This window comes from Microcaecilia unicolor, chromosome 8 (assembly GCF_901765095.1).
Source record: "Microcaecilia unicolor chromosome 8, aMicUni1.1, whole genome shotgun sequence".
In the NCBI taxonomy this organism is placed as follows: Eukaryota; Metazoa; Chordata; class Amphibia; order Gymnophiona; family Siphonopidae; genus Microcaecilia; species Microcaecilia unicolor.
This window is the reverse complement of record NC_044038.1, coordinates 52501597-52526526: the sequence shown is the minus strand read 5'-3', so window position 1 is coordinate 52526526 and position 24930 is coordinate 52501597. Positions and strand designations below refer to the sequence as shown.

At 45.9% G+C, this 24930-nt stretch overlaps 1 protein-coding gene across 2 annotated transcripts; it reads right to left on the bottom strand.

The window, feature by feature from the left end:
• Window positions 1-15291: 15291 nt before the first annotated feature.
• On the bottom strand, window positions 15292-24552 carry MRPS34 (mitochondrial ribosomal protein S34). 2 transcript variants are annotated; one of them, XM_030211430.1, is made up of 4 exons: window positions 24498-24552; window positions 23746-24119; window positions 18998-19040; window positions 15292-16472 (listed from the first exon to the last, which is right to left on the bottom strand). In XM_030211430.1, the coding sequence occupies exons 1-4, from the start codon at window positions 24550-24552 to the stop codon at window positions 16177-16179; spliced, it is 768 nt and encodes a 255-aa protein (XP_030067290.1). In that variant the 3' UTR covers window positions 15292-16176. The 2 variants fall into 2 exon arrangements, with proteins under 2 accessions (XP_030067290.1, XP_030067291.1); XM_030211431.1 differs by lacking the exon at window positions 24498-24552 and having other exon boundaries at window positions 23746-24468.
• Between the last annotated feature and the right edge of the window lie 378 nt (window positions 24553-24930).

The window sequence follows — 24930 nt, the reverse complement described above, 5'->3', positions numbered from 1 at the left end:
ACTCTCCCCCGCTGCCGGTTCGCGGTTTAAAAATGGCCGCTGAGACTTCTGCTGAAGTCTCGGCAGCCATTTTGAAGTGCGATCCGGCAGCGGGGGAGAGTCAGCGCAGGCAGCGGGCAGGCAAGACTACTTGCCCCGAAGAATTCGAAGGACAAGGAGTCAGTGAGGGACCGGATCCAGAGGGAGGGAAGGAGAATTCGCTGAACAACTCGGGAGAGGGTGGCAGGGGAAAGAAGGGAGTCGCTGGGCATGGGTGGATGGAGGGGAGAGAAGGGTCGCTGGGTATGAGTGCATGCAGGGCAGAGGAAAGGAGGGTCACAGGGGTATGGGTGCATGCAGGGCAGGGGGAGAGAAGGGTCGCTGGACATGGGTGGATGGAGGGCAGGGGGGAGAGAAGAAATGCTGGACATGGATGGAAGGGAGGGAAGAGTGAGGAAGGAGATGAGATGAGGGAAAACAAAGAGAGGAGAAAAACTGCACATGGATGAAGAAAATAGGCAGAAGCTGAGGACAGAAATGAAGAAGAAAGGAAAGGAAGCCCTGAACAGGGAGTTAAGAGGACAGATAGCAGCAGAATCGGATACTGGGCCAGCATGATCAGAAAAACAGTCACCAGACAACAAAGGTAGAAAAAAATCATTTTATTTTCATTATAGTGTTTGGAATATGTTAACTTTGAGAATCAGATGCTCAACATTAAAAGTTTATATTTATTTACTTATTTATGGCATTTTATCGCACATTAAAATGAATTAGATTGGAACCTGGGATCATTTAATTTTTTTCCCTGGAGTAATGCATTGCCACCCCCCACCCAGGCTCTCTCCCCGGCTTTGGCCAGCTCTGCAATTTGGTGGGGGGGGGCGCAGAGGGGGACCGGGGAGAGAGCCTGTTGTTAAACATTTACCAGCACACCACTGGCTGTGAGGCATGTTCCCCCCCCCCCCCCCCCGGGTTCTGAAGTTGACATCATAATGGCTACGGTGATGTCAGCCTGATCTACAGAGCCTAGCAGACCAACTCAGAATGAGCGACGGTCCCAGGCAAGTCAGAACGTTGGAGGTGAGAATTATTATATAGGATTACTACTCTACCTATGAAAAGTTATTCCATTATTATACGTCCTCTGTGTACATCTGTATGCTGCACAAGCTGGCATGTTTGAAAATATAAGTGAGATTAAATAAAAATACTACAGTACCAACAATAAAGAATGACAACAAGAATGCAGCAGCTCACAGGTTTGTTTTGAGAGTACTAGAGATGATAGCTACGCTGGGGAGTGGAAACAGAGATTAACCTAATTGGTTTCAACCTGTTAATGTCACTTAGTCTCCTGTCTATTAAACCTCCTTGCACCAACCAAGGCCGGTGTTAAACAACCTGAGGCCAGGGCAGAATTCAGGGAGGAGGTCCCCGATTTCTTCGCACCCCTCCCCACACTACTGTTAAACATAATGCAACATAGCGTGCCTTTTATGCAGGAAATACTCATAATGGTACGAAACAAATCTCTAAACAGTAAAGTGGACCTTCCTTGCTTTTGCTGAGGTAAAAATCTTCACTTAAATTTTAGAGGCATTCACAGAGCTGCCAAGTTACCCATTTCTGGAGGGAGACTTTTTGGCCATTGTGGATTTCTACTAACCTCATTCTTGTGCATTATGGGACCTTCAGCACTGATTTCAAGTGATAGAATTATAGCCTACAAATACTACACTACTTTAGGATGTAAGTTTAAAACCAGGACTCCTGGAACAGGTCTCTGCATTCAGCTTGCAACAGAGTTCCTGCTCAAGGAAGAGTTCAGTGGGGCAACTTTGTAACATTTAGTTCTTGGGTAATTTTAAAGGCAAAGGCAGCAGAAGTTTGAAGACCAAGCTCTGCCCCAGGCTCTTACCATTTTGGGATCTAAGGCTGGTGTTAAATGGATACAAACAGGGCATGTGGCCTGGGACCTCATGCCAGAACAGGCCTCAAGCCTGTCCCAAATTTAAGCCTGTTGGCAAGTTCTGGATCAAAACAAATGAAAAAAGAAACAACAAAATAAAAATGTTTCCCTGAACTTCCCTCTAAACAAAACATTAATATAACAATCAAACTCCTTAAAAACAATTCCTCCATAACAATGCACCCTGCATGGTGTAAAGGAGCACTTCACCCTCTGATCTGGATTAACTTAATGTCCCAGCACAGTGGTAAGGGGTCACTATTCCTCTAATACTGTACTGATTCAGTATCCCAGTACAGTGTAAGGGGGTAATCTACTGAGTTAATACTAACCGAATGCCTTTGGGCAGTAGAGGCACTGTTGCAGCTAAGCCAGCACTGACCTATTGTCCCAGCATAGTGTTAAGGGACACACTTCCCACTGAACCAGCACTACCTGAAGCCTGTGTGTGTTTAGTTACTTAAGTAAACCAAGATACAGCCAGACAAAATTCCCTGTAAGAGTGCAAACTAAAAAGAGCTTCAGCAAAGGCTTATATTTAGCAACAATAGCAGCAGGGGAGGTAACAGCGATCCGAGATGGCATTGTGCTGAAAGGTTGCACCTGTAGTACCTCCTGCACTTTGGTGAAGTTCCTGTCGAATCGGGCCCTTATCCAAGGATGGGCAAGAGGCAAGGAAAGGCTTGTAGGCTGCCCCCCTGCTCCAGCTTCTACTCCCATGATGAGACAGAAGACGCAGGAAAGGTATTGAGTTTCTGCCGGTCCCATGACATCTCCACCCGCACCTGTAGCAGAAGCACAGGCAGCAGTTTGAACAGGGCTTCACAAAGCCTTGTCAAATGTGTGGCCACCTCCACAACCAGGAAGCAGCTTTGTGGCAAGCCAGAGCTCTGCTGAGGTGTCTCAGGCTGTGCAAGAGGGGCCGTCTGCTACAGATTTTGAAGGAATATCAGTCACGGCAGGCAGGAAACCGAGTAGCTTGGTTAGAGTTATGAGCCAGGCTGTTTCTGTTTTTGAGATTCGGGCTTTAGAGACCTTCCACTGTGACACTGGAATCACTGTGGAATGCCATTAACATTCTGCATTCTTCCTTACTGGCTAGAATTAGGCAGAATACTAAAGATATGACATTTATTTCTAATGCTGTCCTGGTACAGGCTTGGATTGCTGGCCAGCAGCTCTTAGAAGTTGGGACTTTAAAACCTAAGGTCCATGGGTTTTGAACTTGCATGAATCTACTGGTGGTAGAACAGCAATATTTTAGACCTTGACACCCTACATACCCTTTGTGCATCGTATCTCCTTCGGTTAGAGCAATATACTTTTACACCCTCTTAGAGATCTGTGAAGAGAGCTTACATCCTTCTGGTGGATCTTGGCCAAGACTTCAGACATGCTGCCAATCCAAGGGAATGCCTCTTTTCAGCCGGGCATAGAGAGTGAAGTATTCAACAGATGGCGAACAGGGGGTCTCCAGAATATATATCACAGGTAATGGATGTCCATGGCAAACTATTACTATTAAAAAAAAGCAAAACAGCGAAGATGACTAACAAAAACAAAAATAATCAAAAATTAAAAACAAGAAAAAATCAAATTTGTATTTAAAAATACAAATGCATAAAAAATATGAAAAAGACGATACTTGTTTATTAAAAAATTAAAACACTTTATTAACCAAAGGATAGCAGGGAGAAAGGGACTCGACACAGCTGTGTTTCGGCCGTACAGGCCTGCGTCAGGAGTCTTCTCACCGTTTGTTGATTTTTAATTCTATCCAATTGTAAAGGGAATATGTGTGTCTCTTTTTAAACTGAGGTGTTAAATGATCCTTGAAACAAAGCTAAGCAAAAAGCATCAGAACAGCGTCCTATGGAGCTCTCTACCTGAGGCCACGTTGGAGAAGCACTGGTGCGGAATAACCATTCTGCCGAGACTAGAAGATGGCAGAAAAGAGAACTCACCATAGGAAAAGCCTGCAAAGCGGGCTGCGTAGAAACAGAACGCAAGGTCCTCTGCCCACTCCATGGGGGCGACACACCCTAATGGCCACAGTCTGACTCCTAGTACCACTCTGTCGAAGAAGCACCCACCGCTTCATCTTCTCCGACGGCAGAAGCACCACGTAGCCCGCAATGTGTCCTGAAGTGAACAGCACCAAAAATCGGTCCGGGGGGGGGGGGGGGGGGACAGCACAAGCACCGTCTGGCCTGCAAAGTGAACCTGAAAGGCTAGAAGGTGAACAGCACCAAAAGCAGATCCAGGCGGAAAGAGGCAAAGGGCTCTCCAGTCCGAGAGACTCGCATCCGTGACCACCACCATCCACTGCGGAGGCACCAAGGCACCCCTTCCACAGGGAGGAATTGCAAAGCCACCAGTCCATGCGCAGAAGACACTGCTGACACTCCTGGAACACAGGAGACCACCCGTCGAGAAGCAAGAGCTGTAGATGTTGTCTATGAGCACCGCCCACAGCACTACCTCCAAAGTATCCGCCAAACAGCCCACGACATGAATGCATAGCCAGGTCCGAGGACTCAGCAGACTGCACACCCAAGTCTGAACCTAGATCCTCCAGTGCTTGGTCAAGAAAAAAATCGTACCAGAGCTGTCTGGAATGGGACAAGGTGGCTTATTTGAAGGGTGACCACCCAGTTCAAGGATTCCGAGAAGACTCGGGAAGACAAACTCTCAGATCTCGTCTAGAGTGAGGTGCACTCTGATGCTGTCCTTGCAGAGAATGCAGCAAAACTCCCAAACCTAAGAAAAGGTGAATGGAGCCATAGCCATGCCGATAGGCAAAGCCTGGAACTGAACATGAGGGCTCAGAATGGCCAAACAGAGAAACCGATGAGGGGGCCAAAGAGGAAAGAAAAGAAACGCTTCCTAAGGGAGAAGTGCAAGTTAAATTGAAGTAGCTCTGAATATAGCTAGCTGTCCAAATAAAGAAAAAGTGCAATAAAAGCTTTAGAGACACTGCAACAAACAACTAGCTAGAGGTGCCACAGATACAGTGGAAGCTGGAATGCAATAGTTTAAGCAGTGTCGAAGAGCAGAGCTGCTGTGGGAAGCCACCACAGCTAACCTTTGGCACTGTAGCCTACTGTAAACTGTCCCAGCTATGGAAAGAACTGCTTGTCAAGGCAAGCAATAAGAGAGGGAAGTAAAATATGCCCCATAGAAAAGGAGCCGAGGGCCACAGCTTCTAATATGATGCACAAACCAGCCTTAAAACCTGTGACCTTCAGGCTGAAAGCCATCTTCCGGAAAAATAAAACTATTTTGCTGAGGCTACTGCACCTGGAGCAAATGCCTCCATGACAGCACTGAGGTTCCATGGAGACCAGAGCACTAGCCCCAGAAAATAACAATATGTAACATTCCCCCCAGAAACCTGGAGCCAAAGGCACTAAGCCTAGAAACTTCCACTTGTAAAGGAGCAAAGGTGCAGAAAAAAAAAAAAAAAAGAAAACCTACTGCACCTGGTATTCCCAGGCAGTCTCCAATCTAAGTACTACTACTACTTAACATTTCTAGAGCGCTACTAGGGTTACGCAGTGCTGTACAATTTAACAAAGAGAGACAGTCCCTGCTCAAAGAGCTTACAATCTAATAGACAAGTGAACGGTAGAAACCAGCCAGGCCCAACCCTGCTGAGCTTCCAAGATCAGAGATCAGGCACACTCAGGGTGGTGTGCTCATAGGCAAAGTCTGTACTGCCAGTATAAAAAGAGTTTCATAAAGGAAGGAGGGAAACCTCCAAGCTGTTCAAGCAACTGCCCTCAGAGAAAAACTGAGGGAACAGAAAAGTCTGTAAATACAAATACTAAATAGGCCCTTTCACAGGCCCAACATACAAGGAGCCCTGCTCCAATGCTGTTCACTGTTTCCCACACCAGGAACAGCCTTTAGCCAACGCAGGAACTATAAGAAAATCTTAACTCACCACAGACAGTGAGGCCTACTCCACTGGAGCCAATTCTGTGGGTGCTTGAGCACCCCCAATATTGAGAAAATTCCTTGTATGTGTCCAGGGAGGGGTTATTGCCATTGGGCTTAGCACCCCCCAATAATTTTGAAAAGTTGGCTCCTATGGCCTACTCAAGCCTGCTGCCATCAATGCACCCACTTAGGCAAACATGGCTTTCCAGCTCAGGTGATTCTTGCTGCCTTTGTGCAGAAAGGGACTGCCCTGAAAAGACTCCCTCCGAATAGAGGAAGACAGGGGAGAAATGGACCCTACTGCTGAGCTGGAGAGAAAACATCCCCTCTTCGGGGCAGGGTCCATCAGAAGAGACTGAGACAGGGAACAAGCCAGAAAACTCCAAAGGCTGAACTAAAAATGAACTGTTAGCTCCCCTACCAGACTTCTGCAACATATAGGCATACAGAGCAGCAAAATGAGCTTGGGGGGGGGGGGGGGGGCGGGAGGTCAGAAATCCCCTGCCCCAGAGAAACCCCCAATGGCTGACGTCCATCCTGAAAAAAAGGCACATTGCTGGACCATCAGATTCCTTCTGGAAAACTTAGCCCTCTAGAACTCATCTGCCTGAGATGGGCATAAAAACTCCCCCAATCATGAAAAGGGCTACTGAGGCCAAGCTCTCTTAAGAAGAATGGTTCAAATTAAAGGTCCCAGCGCACAGGAGACCCTGCTCAAATTCAGAAGATATAGAAACAGCTTAAAGTAGTTCTGTTCTTCCCTTGGATCCCCTTGCATAGTGGGGGCAGTTTGAGATGAATTTGTGCCAGTGCCCCAGCTACATGCAAACAGTTTCTGACTCAACCGTGATTTTGGTAAAGGAAACCAAAGGCTGGAGAAATTAAAGGGAATCCCCTGTATCAGCAGTTTCTAATGGAACACAAGGTCCTTTAGGAGAAGCTGCCTCTCCCCCCTGCCCATATCAAGGCCGCAGGGCAGGAAAGGATCACAGATGACTGATATCAGGAGAAAAGAGAGGGCCATGCTAACAACAAGGTGCGCGTTCCCGCCATTTTAGCGCGGGAAAAGGCTGCTCTGGGAAGGGGAACCAGCACTTCCTTCCCCAGCGTTCAAACACGCCACCACACAGAGTCCCGCTGTGGAGCATCTGCTACCGCAGCGGGAACAGCTTTCAAATGCCAGCATCACCCACATTGAAGCACGGTACCCCCGTGCCAAAAAGAGAAAGGCAGACTCACCGAACAGCAGGTGTCTCCGGAGGAGAAGCAGAGTCCCACAGACGCAGCAGCCTGCTGCCTAACTGGCACAGACTGAAAGCAAAGCACTAAGACAGGGAAACCCTGTACTGCCCGGTCCTGTCAGAAATCTTCTGTTTCTTCTTCTTTTTTTTTTTTTAAACACCAAATGAAGGCACAGGAGCTCTCTTGTTTTTTGTTGTTTTTTTTTAAACTGCTGAGGAAGGCTAGAAATCTAAAGACCGGGAGGCAAGGGGGGAAAGGGTGAAGCAGGGACCCAGAAGACTGAGTATGCCTTCAAAGTCGGCACCACCAGCCAGACACCCCTAAACTCAACTGGCCCACATGACCCAGGAGAATTCCCAACAGACAAATCCAGGAGCTGCTGAAGCGCCATCCACCACCTGCTGGAGACAGAGATGTAATGAGGTGAAGGAGGCGCTGGCCGTCTGGTATCACTGCCTTCAGCTTTGTAATCTCTATCTCCACCTGCTGGTAGATGGACACAACCCACCAGTTCTTGGATTCATCTGCTGCATACACTAAGGAAACTTTGGATTCAAGCTCTACTTCAAGGGGCAGGGGAAACAGGTTATCAGTTTTGGTTCTTCATAAGAGGCTTCTTACACTATCCCCACAGTGGGATTTATCTGATCTGGTGTGGCACTGGGGTATGGACCTACAGCAGCCTCACCTCAGGCCTTTCTGTCATTGGTCCAACAAATACCAACCCTTACAGTCAACCCGGACCTGAGGTAATGTCAGTTTTGTTTGCTACATCGTGCGTATATTACCCAAAAGCAGCTATTTAAAATGGGAAAACTGGATTCTTCCCTATGCCTCAAATGCCATCTGGATGCAAGCACTCTGTACCATTCCTTTTGGGAATGTCCATGCATACAGGAGTTTTGGAAGGGGATCCATCACTATTTTACTTTGTTGAAATCACATTATTTTCCTCGAGGTTTATTCAGTAATAAACAGAAATGAGATATTCACGCTGCAGGGTTAGGGCACGTGTCAGTTGATCAGGAAAGTCATTTAGTGGGGAAGGAGGTCATTTTGGGGGTTTGGACAACATCAACACGCCCTCCTTTTGGGGGTGAGAAAGCAAATTTCATGCTCTCATGCATACGGAACGTATGGGGATTGGAGGAAAAAGCTTTTATCAATATGGGAGATGTATATCCAATCCGTCACCAGCAGCACAAAGTGGAATCCTTGACACGCTTTAGGGATAAGTGGAATTGTAAGCACATCTCAAGGACAGGTGTGAATGAATGAGTGTAGGTGTGACTGTTTTTTTTTTTCTAAGTCCTTATCTTTATGTTTTTGAAGGGATGCTTCTATAGATCGGCAGATCCAGAAGGTCATCAGAGTCCAGCTCTTCTGATCATAGACATTAGTAGTTAAAGCTTTGAGAATTAGGGGGATAAAGGGATGATGGGACAGGAAAGGGGGATTCTGAGGTAAGGAAGGCCTATCCTCTCAAGAATAGATCCCTGGGCTGTATGGATGGGGAATGTGGTGTTGTTAGTGGTACATTTTGCAAATTGTTGATATTTTTCAGACTATAATATCACCTTTTGGTTTGTACTGTATTACTTTAATAAAAAGACAAACATAAAACCTAAGGTCTAGACTTTGAAAGTTTGGAAGCAGTCTCTCTTAAAGATAGAAATTTCACTCTTCAGTTGGAGTATCTGAGAACCAGATCAGAAGACATAATTTATGACTGTTAAATTTTCTGAACTCTCTTTTGTTTCCATGTTGGATATGTTTAAAAAATATTTGGAAGAGGTTCTAAAGATGCCTGCAGATTCACTACCCTCTATCACTAGAGCCCAGTATACTCTGGGTATAAGGACAGCAGATGGCCTGGAATTGTAAGGTCAGGGAGAGGGCAATATGAATTTGACATTTTTGGAATTCGCATTGGATGTTATTACTGGTGGTGTCCTTTGCACTGAACCAGATCGCAACACTGTTCTAAAGACTTTCTTTTAAATACTTAAGATATGTTGTTTTGGGGGTCTAAAAGGGAAAATTAGGTTCTTACCTTGGTAATTTTCTTTCCTTTAGTCATAGCAGATGAAGCCATTACGTATGGGTTGTGTCCATCAACCAGCAGGGAGAGATAGAGAGCACTCAACTTTTCACAGTGCCTCATGGCCAGCCAGCTCCACTGCCTCTTCAGTATTTGAAGCTTCCAAAGCAGTATGGCAAACCGCAATGGGAATAACATGAACTTTCCTCACAGCGAATGATGGCCCCTTAACAAGGGCATGAACTCAAAAGGAGGGAATGAACACATCCTCCTGGAGGGAATAAACTTGTCCTCCTTATTGTATAACTGGAGGGGATACACGCAACCTCCTGGAGGGAATAAACTCATCCTCCAAAACATAAACTGGAGGGAATGGACTCATCCTCCTATAAGTGAACATGAATCCTGAAGACCGTTTTCCAACTTTCTCCCAAGGAAGGCACTTCATGAAACAAGAACAGAACCTGAAACAGATTCACAGCATACAGACAATCATACAGGGAGGGCTCATGGCTTCATCTGCTATGACTAAAGGAAAGAAAATTACCAAGGTAAGAACCTAATTTTCCCTTCCTTGTCATCAAGCAGATGAAGCCATTACGTATGGGATGTAACAAAGCAATCCCTATATAGGGTGGGAACCGGTCACACCACGCGCTAGCACTTGTGCTCCAAAACGTGCATCCCTCCTAGCAGCCACATACAGCCTGTAATGTCGGGCAAAAGAGAGCTTAGAAGCCCATATTGCTGCACTGCATATCTCTTGACGAGAGAGTGCTCCAGTTTCAGCCCAAGAGGAAGAAATCGCTCTGGTAGAATGCGCCTTAAAGGCTACAGGCGGAGACCGGCCGGCAAGCAGATAAGCTGAAAAGATAGTTTCTTTGAGCCAGCGGGCAACAGTGGCTTTAGACGTTGGAGACCCTCTGCGAGGACCTGATAACAAAACAAACAGATGATCATAGATCCTGAAAGAGATAGTAACTCGCAGATACTGCAGCAGAGTCCTGTGCACATCCAACAGGTGCAACTGCCCAAAAGATTCTGGAAACTCCTCCTTATCAAAGGAGGGCAAGAAAATAGGCTGGTTTAGGTGAAACGCTGAAACCACCTTAGGCATGAAGGAAGGCACGGTCTGAACCGTGACCCCGGACTCTGAGAATTGCAGAAATGGGTCTCTACAGGACAGCGCCTGGAGCTCTGACACCCATCTCGCCGAAGTAATGGCCACAAGAAAAACGGCCATTAGTGTCAAATTTTTCTCTGATGCTCGCCGAAGCGGCTCAAAAGGAGAAGCCTGCAGGGCCTTCAAAACTAGCCCCAGGTTCCAAGCTGGACAGGGTGCTCGCACGGAAGGCCGGAGCCGAAGCACCCCACTAAGAAATCGTGCCACATCTGGATGAGCAGCCTTCAACCTTACCACGAAGGGAGGCCAACGCTGCCACTTGCACCCGCAGGGAATTATAGGCCAAGCCTATTTGTACACCATCCTGCAAAAAGTCCAGAATCGGCGAGACAGAAGCCTGCATGGGTGTGATCGCTTTTGAAGCACACCAAGACTCAAACTGGCGCCAAATCCTGGCATAAGCTACGGAAGTGGAACGCTTGCGGGCCTGCAGGAGAGTGGAAATGACTGTGTTTGAATAGCCTTTGTCCCTCAATTGCGCCCTCTCAATCGCCATGCCATAAACCAAAGCGGCAGGCGTCCTCCATGGCTACCAGGCCCTGTGACAACAGGTTCGGTACCAGAGGTAAAGGAAGGGGAGCCTCCACTAGCATGTCGGAGGTCCGCATACCAAGGCCTCCTGGGCCAACCCGGGGCGATGAGGACCACTTCTCCTGGGTGCAGCCCAATCCGCAGGAGCACGCGCCCTATCAAGGGCCACAGAAGGACACATATAGTAGGCCCGGAGGCCAGGGCTGAGTCAAGGCATCCAACCCTGCCGAGCGAGGATCTCTCCGTCTGCTGAAGCAGCACGGGACTTTGGCATTTGAACTTGTCGCCATAAGATCCATCACAGGCTTGCCCCATTTGGCACGTATCTGCAGGAATACTTCGTCTGCTAGTTCCCATTCTGCTGGATCGATCTGATGCCTGCTTAATCGGCTTGCACGTTGCTCTGACCTGCAATGTGAGCTGCCAACAGAAACTGAAGATGCAGCTCGGCCCAGTGGCAAATCTGTTTGGCCTGCGCGGGCAGTGCTCTGCACTGAGTGCCGCCTTGTCGATTTATGTAGGCCACTGCTGTCGTGTTGTCCGACATCACTCTGACAGCCAATTCTTCCAGGGTCACTTGAAAGGCCAGAAGCACCTGAAACACCGCTTTCAACTCCAGGCGGTTGATGGACCACTCCGACTCCTCGGGTGTCCATAGACCCTGGGCATGCTTCCCCTGGCAATGTGTGCCCCAGCCCTTCAGGCTGGCATCTGTCACTACTAGACACCAATCGGGGAGCGCCAGCAGCATTCCTCGCTGCAGCATGCTGCCTGAGAGCCACCACTCCATGCTGAGTCGGGCCTCAGGGAGCCAAGAAAGTCTGTATTGATAATCCTAAGAAACTGGAGACCATCTTTGAAGTAGGGAATACTGTAGAGGTCTCAGGTGCGCTCTCGCCCAGGGCACCACTTCCAATGTGGCTGTCATCGATCCCAGCAGCTGGACAATGTCCCAAGCTCGCGGGCGGGGCATCCTCAGGAGCAGACAGACCTGATTCTGAAGCTTGCACCGCCTTAGCTCGGGTAGGTATACATAGCCTGAGTCTGTGTCGAACCTGGCCTCCACATATTCTAGAGATTGCGAGGGGGTCAGGTGACTTTTGGCCATATTGATGACCCAGCCTAGAGATTGAAGTACTGAGACCACTCTGGCTGTAGCTTGATAGCTCTCTGTTACAGAGTCTGCTCTGATGAGCCAGTCATCTAGGTACGGGTGAACCCTGATACCTTCTCGCCTGAGCAAAGCAGCTACTACCACCATTACCTTCGAAAAGGTTCTGGGAGCTGTGGCGAGGCCAAAAGGCAAGGCCCAGAACTGGAAATGTTTTCCCAACACAGCAAACCTCAGAAACCTCTGGTGCGGGGGCCAAATTGGTATGTGCAAGTAAGCTTCTTTCAGGTCTAGAGACGTGAGAAACTCTCCTGGCTGTACCGCAGCAATGACGGAGCGCAGGGTTTCCATGTGGAAATGCCGCACTCTCAGGGACTTGTTTAATTCTTTTAAATCCAGAATAGGGCGAAAAGACCCACCTTTTCTCGGCACCACAAAGTAGATGGAGTATCGGCCGTAGCCGTGTTCGGCGGGAGGTACCGGGGACACGGCCCCTAACTGAATCAGACCTTGCAAAGTCTCCTCTACCGCCGCCCGTTTGGCGGCAGAACCGCATCGGGACTCCACAAACACGTCTCTTACTGGGGCGTTGAATTCTATTCTGTAGCCATCTCTGATTAGGTCCAGAACCCACTGATATGAGGAAATATTGGCCCACTCCTCAGAAAAGTGGGAAAGACGTCCTCCGATGACAGGCAGCAAGGAGGGGGCCGGCGCACCATCATTGAGAGGGTCACCCCTGAACTCCAGGCCTAGAGCCGGTGGCTGCGGAACGCTTGTCCGAGCGAAAGGAGTTCCTCTGCTGAAAAACGGGCACGAGAAGTGAACCCAGCAGAACGCCCCGGGCAGTACCTTCTAGCTTCACGGAAGCGAGGTCTATAAGAGGAGTGGAGCCTCGGCCTATCTTCGGGCAAGCGCTGGGGTTTAGGATCTCCCAGGCCTTTAACAATTTTTTTTCCCAACGCCTCACCAAATAGGAGAAGGCCTTGAAAGGGCAACTTCACCAACCTTTGCTTAGAGGCCATGTCCACTGCCCAATGTCGTAGCCAAATAAGACGGCGAGCCGCCACTGCTACTGCCATTTGTTTAGCCGAAGCTCTGACAATATCATAAAGGGCATCAGCCAAAAAGGACAAGGCCGACTCCAGCCGCGGAGCCACATCCCAGAAGGGCTCCGCTCCATCTCTGGGCTGTTCCACTACCTGTTGCAACCACGCCAGGCAGGCTCTAGCAGCATAAGAACTGCATGCAGATGCCCGAACAGTAAGACTTGCAATTTCAAAGGACCGTTTAAGTGCTGCTTCCAGCCTACGGTCTTGTATATCCTTCAGGGCAACTCCTCCTTCCACAGGGAGGGTAGTTCTCTTTGTCACCGCAGTGACTAGGGCATCTACTTTAGGCATTGCAAAGCGAGCCAAATGCTCCTCACGCAGAGGGTATAATTGCCCCATAGCCCTGGAAACTTTCAAAGGTCCCTCGGGGTCAGCCCACTGAGCAGAAATAAGCTCTTGGATGGAGTCATGCAAAGGAAAGGCTCGAGCAGGCTTTTTGGTACTAGCCATCCTAGGATTCACAGAGGAGGCCGTGCCACTGTCAGGCTCTTCAATAGAAAGGACCTGTAGGGCATCTGAAATAAGCGCTGGCAGCTCATCACGGTGGAAAATCCTCACCGCGGAGGGATCATCCAGATCCTGTGGTAATTCTGGACCTGACTCTGGCTCCTCAGACCACGAAGGCCTGCCAGAACTCTCCGAATCCTCACAGCCCGACCACCGGGGGGGGGGGGGGGGGGGGGGGGAGGAGGTGCACCACAATCTGAAGGGGAATTAGCCCTTCTATGCTTTTCTTTATGCCAATTATCAGGGAAAATAGCCTCAGCGAGCAGTCCCAGGCCAGAATCCACCGGGGGGGGGGGGGGGGGGGGGGGGGGAGGAGGTGCACCACAATCTGAAGGGGAATTAGCCCTTCTATGCTTTTCTTTATGCCAATTATCAGGGAAAATAGCCTCAGCGAGCAGTCCCAGGCCAGAATCCACCGGGGGGGGGGGGGGGGGGGGGGGAGGAGGACAATAGAAGGGGCCTCAGACGACCCTTGAGGGAGAGCTCTTTTCAGCATGTATGCTTTATGCAATAACAACACAAAATCAGGGGAGAAAAACTCGCCCTGGGCACCCAGATTCCGTCCGGGGCTAGCCGCTCCCTGAATAGCCTCAATTCGAGGTCCCCCCCCCCCCCGGGGCTCAGGGCTCTCCGTCTGTACGGAGGCAGCGCCATGCGGAGAATTCAAAATGGCGTCCGCTGCCAGCTCTGAGCGGGAAGAATCATCGCTCGCCATGCTCGGGCCGGCTCTTACACCTCTGTACAGCACGATTTACAGAGCCCCGCTGCTGATTTGCGATTGACACCGGGAACAGCGCTTTACATTCTCTGCAGCCATTGCCGAAAACGGCGGGAAAATTCGAAATGGCGGTTTCGCGCCAAAAACACCCCGATCGCGGGCCCACCCCGGAGGAGTTAGAAAACACTCTTACCTCACTGGACCGAGTATCACAGCTCCGGTCCCATAGAAGAATCAAAGGAAAACCTCTGTTCCATTTTTTTTTTTTAAACTCTGTGAGGAAAGCAGAGGTAATAGCACTGACAAAAAGATTCTTTTCTCTGCAGTACTACATAAATTGCATGCTTAAAGGAATTTAACAGTAATGGATGGGGTTTATAAAGGGTATTATTTTATTTCACTTGTTGGATGAGTGGATATGAGTAACAAAACAGGATGTATTCATTAAAGTAGCATAACCATAGAATTTGTTGATATGTTTACTCTTAACTAAATTCTTTTTTAAGATTATCGGTTTACTTCTCCGTCTGCTTATTTCTTTATAAATAAAAGATTTACACATAAAGGAACTTAACAGTGCTTGTGATGGGGATAATTCTCAAAAGGCTGCCTAAAGTTAGGCACCTGGATGCTGTGTGCCAATCATGAATTCTATATCAGCAATTACATGTGTAATTACCATTATATAATACTACTATATGTCTACATTTACGCACAAGCACTTACACTAGTTCAGTGGCTGGTGTGCATGCTCACGCATAAATGCACATTAAGATTTATTACCTGAGTGTACTAGCCATGCCCCTAACCTGTCCATGCCCCTCCCACATTCACTCCCCCTAACCCATCCATGCCCCTCCCACATTCACACCCCCTTGCAGCTGCACACTAAGGTTATAGAATATTGTACTAAGTACAGTTACATGCATAACTGCAAACCAGTGCCAATTAATACCAATTGTTTTAAGGCCAATTAGCACCTAATTTAACAATTACATTATGTGCATAATTGACAGTATTCTATAACCAAAACTGAGCACACAAGAATATAAGGGATGTGCTTTCCAACTGTCTTCCTAATAATATTGTTTGTGAGCTTGTTTTTGTTAAAGAGGGTACCAATCTCTTCTGGCCTTTTTAATATTATAAAGGCAGAATTCCTGGCATCACCAGATAGTCTGTGCTATACACTTAATTTTCTACTCTTCAGTACCCAGGGTAGATGAGAAAGAAACAGAATTGAATCGGAGCAACATTAGACAAGGAGAACTGACAGGGTGAAAACAAAGAAAATAGTTAACAGCCTGGGCTAATCTTCTGCTAGGTCCCTGACCTGGAACCTTATTGAACTGCTCCAAATGTTTCATTTTTCCTACTGTAGTCAGAGTGAACAGTGGTGACAACTGCTAACCTAAGAAAATCACTACTGAAATAAGGCAATGCATTCAAAAGCTATTATACTTCAGTTTCTGATCCACAATAAGGGTGGTGAATTTTCACCCTATTTTATACCCGCAACATAGCAACTGTCTTTGCACTGATGGTCCTTGGTCAGAGGTCATGCCCAAGACAACTTCCAGAACTCTGCAACAATTGGCCCTGAATTCAGCCACTAGCTGTCACCCTTAAACAATGATTATCATGACTTGCTATCTTTCATCTCTCAGGGAGCTGTGAACACTGCTTCTACAGAATTCCAAGCCTCAGTTAACCCAGGGAGTGGAAGGCTTGATCTGAGTATCAAAATAGGGACTTTCCACATTGCAGAACACAGAACTTGCAAACTGAGTCATTGGGTAAGGATGGGGAACATTTTTTTTCTCCTTATGCCCAAGTCTTTATACCGGCGTTCCATCTTCATTTTTCTTAACACCTTGATTTTTAAAGAACTCCTTAGGACTGAGTATGGGCTTCTGCAAATCAAGCATGGGTTCCTGTGTGATTGGTTTCCCTTCCTTTTGCAAGTGTGCCAACTTCATGGCACGAATAAGGGGTGGATATGGCACGTAACGCACAGGCTCAGGCTCAGGAACTGGCGTGAAGATCTTGAAGTTCTCCTCTTCATGTTTTGGCAACAGCCTCCAGTCATGGTACATGACCTGCTCAATTTCCTTCACATCTGTCTCAGTCTTGCCTGAGAAGAGAGAAAAACATTTTGGTGAATCTGGGCTCCTACAGTACCTACAGAGGAGACAATTGCTTGTTTGCTTTGCCTCTTACTTATTCCCAATGCTGTCCTATCAATTATTGCAGTTCTTTTATTATATAGACTATCTTGTTTGTATTATACAACACTATGATGATATTCTCTTTAGCGGTATATCAATAGTTTAAAGATAAACATACCCTAAACCTGAAATTGGCATGTAAGAAAAGGCTGAATTGCTAGAAATCTAACATGTGAGCATGTGGCAAATTTGTTCCCAATATTCCCCAATTCTGTAAAGGACATCAAAAATTGAACACACACAAATGTAGACGCGTTCCGGACTGGGCGTGTGCAATTTAATTGAACAAGCCAATTAATGCCAATAATTGGCTTTTTAACAATTATTGGCAGTAATCAGACTTAATTGGGACCAATGTGCAGAAAGTTAGGCACAGATCACGCATTCCAAAATGGGAGGGTCATGGGTGTTTCTGGGTGGAATGGGGGCATGGCTTTGAGTTATGGGAGTAATTACAGAATGGTGCTCCGCGTTTAAATTTAAGCATTGGCATTTGCACCAGCAATGGGGCAAACGCCCGCACCTAAATTTACATGCAACTTTCCGCTTACGCATGTATTCTATAAACTGTACTGAACTTTAGGCACAGCTGTAGAATACTTCTTAAGCGAGTTATTTTCAGTGCACTTGATAGAAATTACCCCTATATGTACATGTACTTTTCTAAGAAACCGGTAGATTTGCTAATCAGGAACAACTGACCCAAATCTTTTTTTTCAAAGAGCCTATTATTATGTGTCCTATTTTTAAAAACATGTTTCTTCTAATAGAGCTGTTGACACTAACAATATATTCTACAAAGCACTTGAAACAATTATCATGAGCTGCTGTCAACACTGGCAGCTAGCATGGCAGGTATGGATCCAAGATTTTGTATTTGGTAGGAGGAAGAGGGTGAGGTATCAAATAACACAAAGGAGGAGATGAGCGCTCCTCTTCGGTGTCAGCAAAATTTCCTCATGGGAGGGCCGAGACCAAGCCTGCCTCAAGAGAGAGAGGAACTATGTCCGTGTGTAGAAGGACGTCATGGTGTAGTCTCGACTCCGGCGAAGCTTCCCCCTTCGACGTTGAGGGAATGCCAGTACAACGGCTGTCGACACCGAACCGCATGTGGCACCAGCATCAGAGAACTCACTGCAGGCCGAAGGCCTTGTAGGGCAGCAAGAAGAGGTATGGCTGGTGCAAGCATCCCAGATGCCAATGCACTCTGTTGGATAAGCCCCGCCAGGTGCTCATGGAGCATGGCCTGAATGCGCTCACCAAGGGCCGACTTCGGGAAGGGCTGGGGTGTCGGTTCAGAGGCTGACTGCTGAACTGTCGGGGTTGCTGCGGGTGCTTGGTGCTACCTGCATGGAGACCCCCGTGTTGGCACCTCTTCGATTGAAAGCTGTCCTCCTAGTGCCAACACTTCTCGGGGACTGCACACCTCGGTGCCCCATTGTACCTGGCACCATACATTGAGGAGGATTGATGCTTGTGTGTCCCTGGCCTTTGCCTGTTGCTGACTAGTTCCGGGAGCCCTGCAAAGCGGCTGGTGTCAAGGCAGGTGGACACCTGCTCAATGCACACCAAATCCCAGTGTCAGACATGGGTCTCACAGCAACAGGGACCAATGCCAACCAGGCTCCAAAAGAATACAGCTGGCAGAGGAATGTTCTGGCCCCAGACACTGAAGACACTAAGACTGGGTGTCTTTCCCAGAGTCTGACTGCACCGCGCACCGTGCTTGAAGCCACTGGGAACCTTTGATGACATGGAGGGAAAAACAGCCATGGCCAAATCAAACAACTTGATGATGACTGAAAAAAGGGGCAAAGCACCAGAAAAATTGAGAAAGAAACTCCTGACTGAAGTGCAGGTCTAAGAGAGCGCGAAATAAATTTTTCCATTTTTTTTTTAAGTGGAGAAAAACCTAGCTAAAAACAGTAACAGGAGGGAGCAAAAAAACCCCAAACGGAAAAAGAACAAGAAGCAGGATAAAAATTTGGCAGGGAAGGTACAAAAACTCAAAACATTTGCTCACGCACCAGATACTGTGAGGAACCACAGAGAGTGTTCTCTCCTTACGGCAGATGAGAAGAGACTGCTGGTCCTACGCTCTCACAGCAGACGGGAAGGCACTCACACATGTGCAGAGGAAATGCTAGTGTGTGGCTGTTAAAGTTGTATACACTATTGTAGCGTTCCGCACCCGAAGATGTTGATAACGTCACCCACATGTGAGCATTAATTTGCCTGCTTGTCCTTGGAGAATGACGTCCCTTTTCTGCCTTTGCCTTTGGACGATGATTTGGGCAATTTGAGATGTCCGTATGCTTTGAAAATAAGCACCATAGCATATATCAAATGTGAAACTACAGTGACTTGTACCAGGCATCACCATGACGCTTAAATCCTTTGTTGTGAACCATATCAAATATTCTATGCTTACCTCGGAAAGTCAGGATTCCCCAGGCTTTTCCATGATCCAGATTCTGCAAAACAAAGATAGCATTGTAAAAATGATAAGCAGTAGTTTCAAAGTAAATTTGCCTGATATACAACCAATTAATTCTGCAGGCAGTAGCTAAGGGAAATATATTTTGTTTTAAACATGAAAGAAATATAAACAAAATATATGGACATAATATTGAAAAGATTTTTTGCTCCCGAGTTATGCTCCTAAATTGGCCTCTTTGAAAATTAAAAGAGCTAAGTGCTTAAATTTATATTCAAAATTTTACAAAAATCCTAATTTTAGGAGCATAAAAAATAGGTATGACAGTAGCAGATTTAGGGTAGGGAAAAGAAGTTAGGACATTAGCACTGATTTTTAGCACTAGGCTCATAAATTAGGCAAGTGAATGGCTGGCCTCTATTTATAAATATTTATTTACTATCTCATTTAAACCCCATTTTCCCAACAGCGTCACGCTCAATGTGGCTTACAGCGCACCACAGAGGCAGACGCCAGTGCAGTAAAATCAAGCTAATACAACAGAAAACCTACATAAGAAATAATGGGGAAGATGGGGAAGGGACGGAAGGAGCCGGGAACCCGGGGGAGAGGATGGAAGGGTGGATGTATCCAAAATTGTCTAATAACTTTTAGGATCCTAATTAAGATCATTTTTCAGCTGAAAACACCGGCTCCTGTTTGGTCAAAAATAAGGCACAAATTTAGAAACCCCCCTTTTTTTTTTTTTTTTAATATTGGGCCCTATATGTCACTAAAGAGTACTGACCAGGAGTCACAAATCCATTCTGTAGCCTTCTGTTACACTCTGCCAGATGGCAGAGTTCTGATATGCAGGAGCTGAGCTGGCGCTAAAGAATTTTTGAAGGGATGGTCCTTGAAACAGCCCTGGGGGTGGGGGAGACATGATAGTTTCAGACAATTTATCCCCCATCTGACTTATGCTCTGCTCAAGATAAGTGCATGTTATAAGACATTATATATATATATATATATATATATATATATATATATATATATGCGACAGCTACGCTGCCTCTCTCCTTACATCAAGAAGGGAAATCTTATCTCAGTTGTGCATGCCATGGTAACATCAAGACTGGATTACTAAATTGCATTATACAATGGTCCGACTATAAAGGGCCTGCACCAGCTCCAGTTGATTCAGAATGCAGCAGCAAGACTCGTAGAAGGTTGCAAGCAACGTGACCACATCACACCATTTTTGCAAAACCTTCATTGGCTACCAGTACAATACAGGGCTAAATTTAAAACGATGTCTGATCTTCAAGGCATTGAAAGGAAATGGCCCCGAGTACCTGAAGAATAGGATGATCCTCCACACAGTGCCAAGGATACTAAGGTCCTCTCAAGGACTATCACTAACCACACCCTCTCCAAAAGACATTACAGAATGTGATGCCTGCGAGTCTTCTCTGGAGTAGACCCCACACTATGGAATGCACTGCCTGAAAGGCTCTGCTTAACACAAGACTATCGCTATTTAAGGAAGCAGGTGAAAACTTGGCTGCTCAACCAGGCCTTTAATGGAAGAAGTTAGTTAGTCTCACACACACAGAGTGACTCGGGCTGCACATATTGCAGCAGGACATGTTTATCCACTCCTACCCTAGCTGAGATAATATTTAACCATCTCTCTGACCTCATATGCAACTTTCTCTAAATCAGTCACTTTTTAACTCTTCTTACTAACTTACCTATCTTTGCTTTACCCTTCACTATCAATTATAATGCTCTATTACATGTTGTGTTGACATTGTAAATAGTACACCATGCTATACTTTGTATTTGAATATTCTGACTGCTGTAATTGCCTATTGCTCATGCTTGATCTATTCTTACTGTACACGGCCTTGATTGAATTCCTTCAAAAAGGTAGTAAAATCCTAATAAATAAATAAATATATGGGGAAATTTTAGAAGTTTGGAAACTACTATACAAATTCACTATAAATTAGTGTTTGAATCTCTTGAGAACCGATGACGAGGTGGGTGCAGCAAATCCTTACATTTAATACTATCTATAAGTAAGGTGCACCGCTGAGGTTTTCAGGCCTCTGTTAAATTTTCAGTGGGACAAGACAGATGTTATGGTTATTGACTAAACTTCTCCCACTTTAGTTGATAGCCTATTTTTGAGTAATGCTCTTTAACGAAGCACAGTTTATTTCAGCACTCAGGCTATATGTAAGTCTGTTAATCTCAGTCCTGCTGTACAGACCCTTACCCCATCCCTCTACCCTTAAACACGCCAAGAGTTTAATTTCAATATCTACCATAGTCTGGGGAAGAGAAACTAGTAGTCATTGTCAGCAGCATATATAAAAGCTTTAATCTCTTCCTTAGCCAGTTCCTTACCTAGAGAGCTCAATAAAATGTTGAGCAAGACAGGTGACAATGCGGAGCCAAGAGTAAATCTAATAAACCAACCATGGACTGAACTGCCCAACACCTTAATGTAGTAAGTTCTATTCCTCTTAAAAAAACAAAACAAAAACCTGAAACCAGGAAAGTACTCTAACCTATCTTTGTTCAACATTTCATGCAACATGTTATGATCAACTAAATCAAATTCAGATGATAAATCAAACTACATTAAAATCACCTGTGTGCCTCTACACAATAAAGACCTAATATCAGATATTAATGGTCCCAGAACTGAAGCATCTTCTAAAGCCTGACTGAGATGAGTGTAGTATGTCAACTTGTTCTAAATAAACAGCAAATTTGCATTTCCCCTGTAAATGTGTAGTGAAACTGAATTCAGTAAAATATATTTTCTTTGACCCTTTACATTTGAACTCTTTCTTAGAATCCAAGAAAGTAATTACTCCACTCCCAAGTTCAGAAATGGTGCCGACATTGACACCTTAGTTAAGATTAGTAATCCTGTGTATCTCCCTTTCAGGGCTCTGATTGAGAATTTAAATATTGTTATTACTTATATATTGTGCCTTGTCTCTCTCTCCTATTAGTGGACTAATATACCAGGATTATAAACTGTTACTAATAATAGTTTACTGTTTTCCTTATTGATAATGTGAATATAATTTATTTTTCTTTACAAGAGATGTTCTTGGAATTGATAATTTGAAATATAAATTAAAAAAAAAAAAACAACAGCAAATTTGCTACCTACCCTTCCATTACTTTTATTTAAAAAAAAAAAGGCTGGAGGCAACAAGCCTATAATTGGAAACTATATGGCAAATCAAAACTCACATTCTTCAGAATGGGTGTTAGCATAATATCTCCAACAGATCCCTTGAAAAGTCCTGCAGACAACCTAACTCTTAACTAAAGAGTAAACCAACCCAGAAATTCTGGGGGTGACAAACACTGAATAATTATGTATGTGTAATGTGCAAGTTGCTTAGGTTTAAGTGGCATATAAATTAATAAACTATAAACAAGTTGGACAAACATCTAAAATGCAATGAGATAAGGAGAATTTTCTAACGGACGGATATTAGAACTCCGTGCCATAAGAAAATCCTCTGGTATATCCTGTACATCACCAAATCAGATTTCACTTAATCTCATACCTGTGTTACACATACATTTTTCACGTATGTTCTCTGCCCTCCCTCTAAAGAACTGAGCTACCTTTGATGCCCAGGGGGCTACATTCTTGATAAAATTGATTATATAGATCTATCCAATAACATTAAAGTTTCCTCTGATCAAACAGAACGTTTGCCTACTGGTTGTGACTCAAAGCATTTAATGAGTGCAGCTCTAACTGCAGCTTACTAGGTGTTGTTTGTATTCATTTATAAAGCACTGCATACGCTTAGAAGTGGTGCTATACAAATAAATTCTGTGCGTACAGTATGGTCTTAGCCTCCTCTTCTTAATTTCTCATATATACACTGAATAATTTTGATTTGTACAAAGTTTCAAACTGTTTTAGTAAGGCAAGTAACCAAATGTAATTCTTTCATTGCTATGGTTACTGTATTTGCAGAAACAAAAAAGCGGGCAAAAAATGGTTGCTATCTTTGCTAGAGAAATATTTAATCGTAGCCTTTAGTTAATCAACACACAAACAGTGCTTTACAGTTACAGTACAGCAGTAGACAATCTACTTTTCAAGAACCTCCGGATTTGAGTTTGACTGAGTGTGCGTCCAAGCATATTTATCAGAAGAGCGAATATCCCTCAACAATTTTGGCTGGCTTCTGAGATGCCTGTGAAAGCCTTTGCATAACATATGCTTAAGGTTGTGCTTCAGGAACAAAATCCCTTTGACAGATTCAACCAGGAGGGGAACAAAGAAGGGATCAGCAATGCCTTTCTCTCTCTTTAGCACCCCCATTGACTAATACGCCAGAGATGGTTTCTCTCATTGTGAAGGTTATCAATAGAAATCAAACAAAATAAAACATGGAAAAGAAAATAAGATGATACCTTTTTTATTGGACATAACTTAATACATTTCTTGATTAGCTTTCGAAGGTTGCCCTTCTTCGTCAGATGTTTTATTTTGTTTGATTTCTATTGATAACCTTAAGAGTGGACTAACACGGCTACCACACTCCTCTCATTGTGAAGGAAGGCATGTTGGTCATAGGCACAAAAAAGAAAAACTTAAAAGAGGTTATATGGTAATTCTATTCTTTGCGACCCGAGGGGATGCTGTGGCGGCCGTGAGTAGGGGCCATGGTGTTCGCTATACCCCAGCAGCGACGGAAGCCGTTTACCTCGGCCGTGTAATCCACCTTCACCTTGCTGATGACCCAATAGCAGGGCTCGTCGAAGCCCTCGAGCCAAGACTTGCGGGTCACCATTCGTCCAATGCCGAAAAGCGGCTGGCGGCAGAGCAGCGAGAAGAGGCGCAGTTCCCGCCGCACGTCCCTCCACGCCAGCGCCGGCAGCCGCCTGCCCGTCATCGGTCGCGTCATGGTCTCATAATCCAGAGCGAAACGCTGCGAGTCCCGTGGACGCTCCTTCAGCTCACGGTATGCCCGGATCTTCCGCGCCATCTCGGCGATCAGACGCAGACGCTTCTTACGGGCCATCGTGCGGCGACTAAGATGGGGACACCGAGAAGAACGCAAAGAGGTTCTCAATCTAATCCGTCACCATATCCCACACGTTGGGAAACATACAGTAGTTCAAACTTCAGGGCGAGAGGTGCTCGGGAGCAGAAATGACCTTGATGACTCGGAAGCAAATATGGGGGGAGAACCTCGGTTTGACGCTAACGGGGCGGTGACTCGTGAGGGGAGTCAGCAAGCGGCTTTGTCTGTGATTTTTACCAAGGCGGTCTAATTGAGAACAAGCCGGCATGACGTCAAAAGGTTGAAGCCACTTAGGTTAGTCTGTTTCCCATTCCCAGCGCAGGCACTACTACGACGGCTGCGCTGGGATTCGGAAATGAGAAACGCAGACTAAGCGAAGTGGCTTCACGTTATGCCGACTCCTGAATCAAATCTCCTTGTTCTCAAACAATCCCCTTTGGCGGAGAGACGATCCATTACCATCTCCCGCCCGGAGGGAAACTGCATTTTGGAACTTTTGTGAGAGGCGCTCGGGACCGGAAATGACCGTCACTCGGAACTTCGGAAGCAAAGACGGGAGAGAGCCGGGTCTATTAACCTTTTTTGGGTGTGACGCCGCTAGGCTGAGAGTCCATGGCTGTGATTTAACCTTAGATCTTAAGTTCCTTGCCTGTGATACATGTGAGATGAAGTTCTGGGTTTTAGATAGTGATCAGGCGCAGACGGTTCAGCAATGGAAGTCTCTCGATAGAGGCTGTGTGTTGTTTGTTAATCATCATCGCTGGTCTCGTGTGTAACTTTTGTGTAGATGTGGTGAGAGGCGAGCAGGAGGATTTATTTCTTGCATTCTCACTCACCAGAAAGATCAGGACCTGTTTCTTTGGG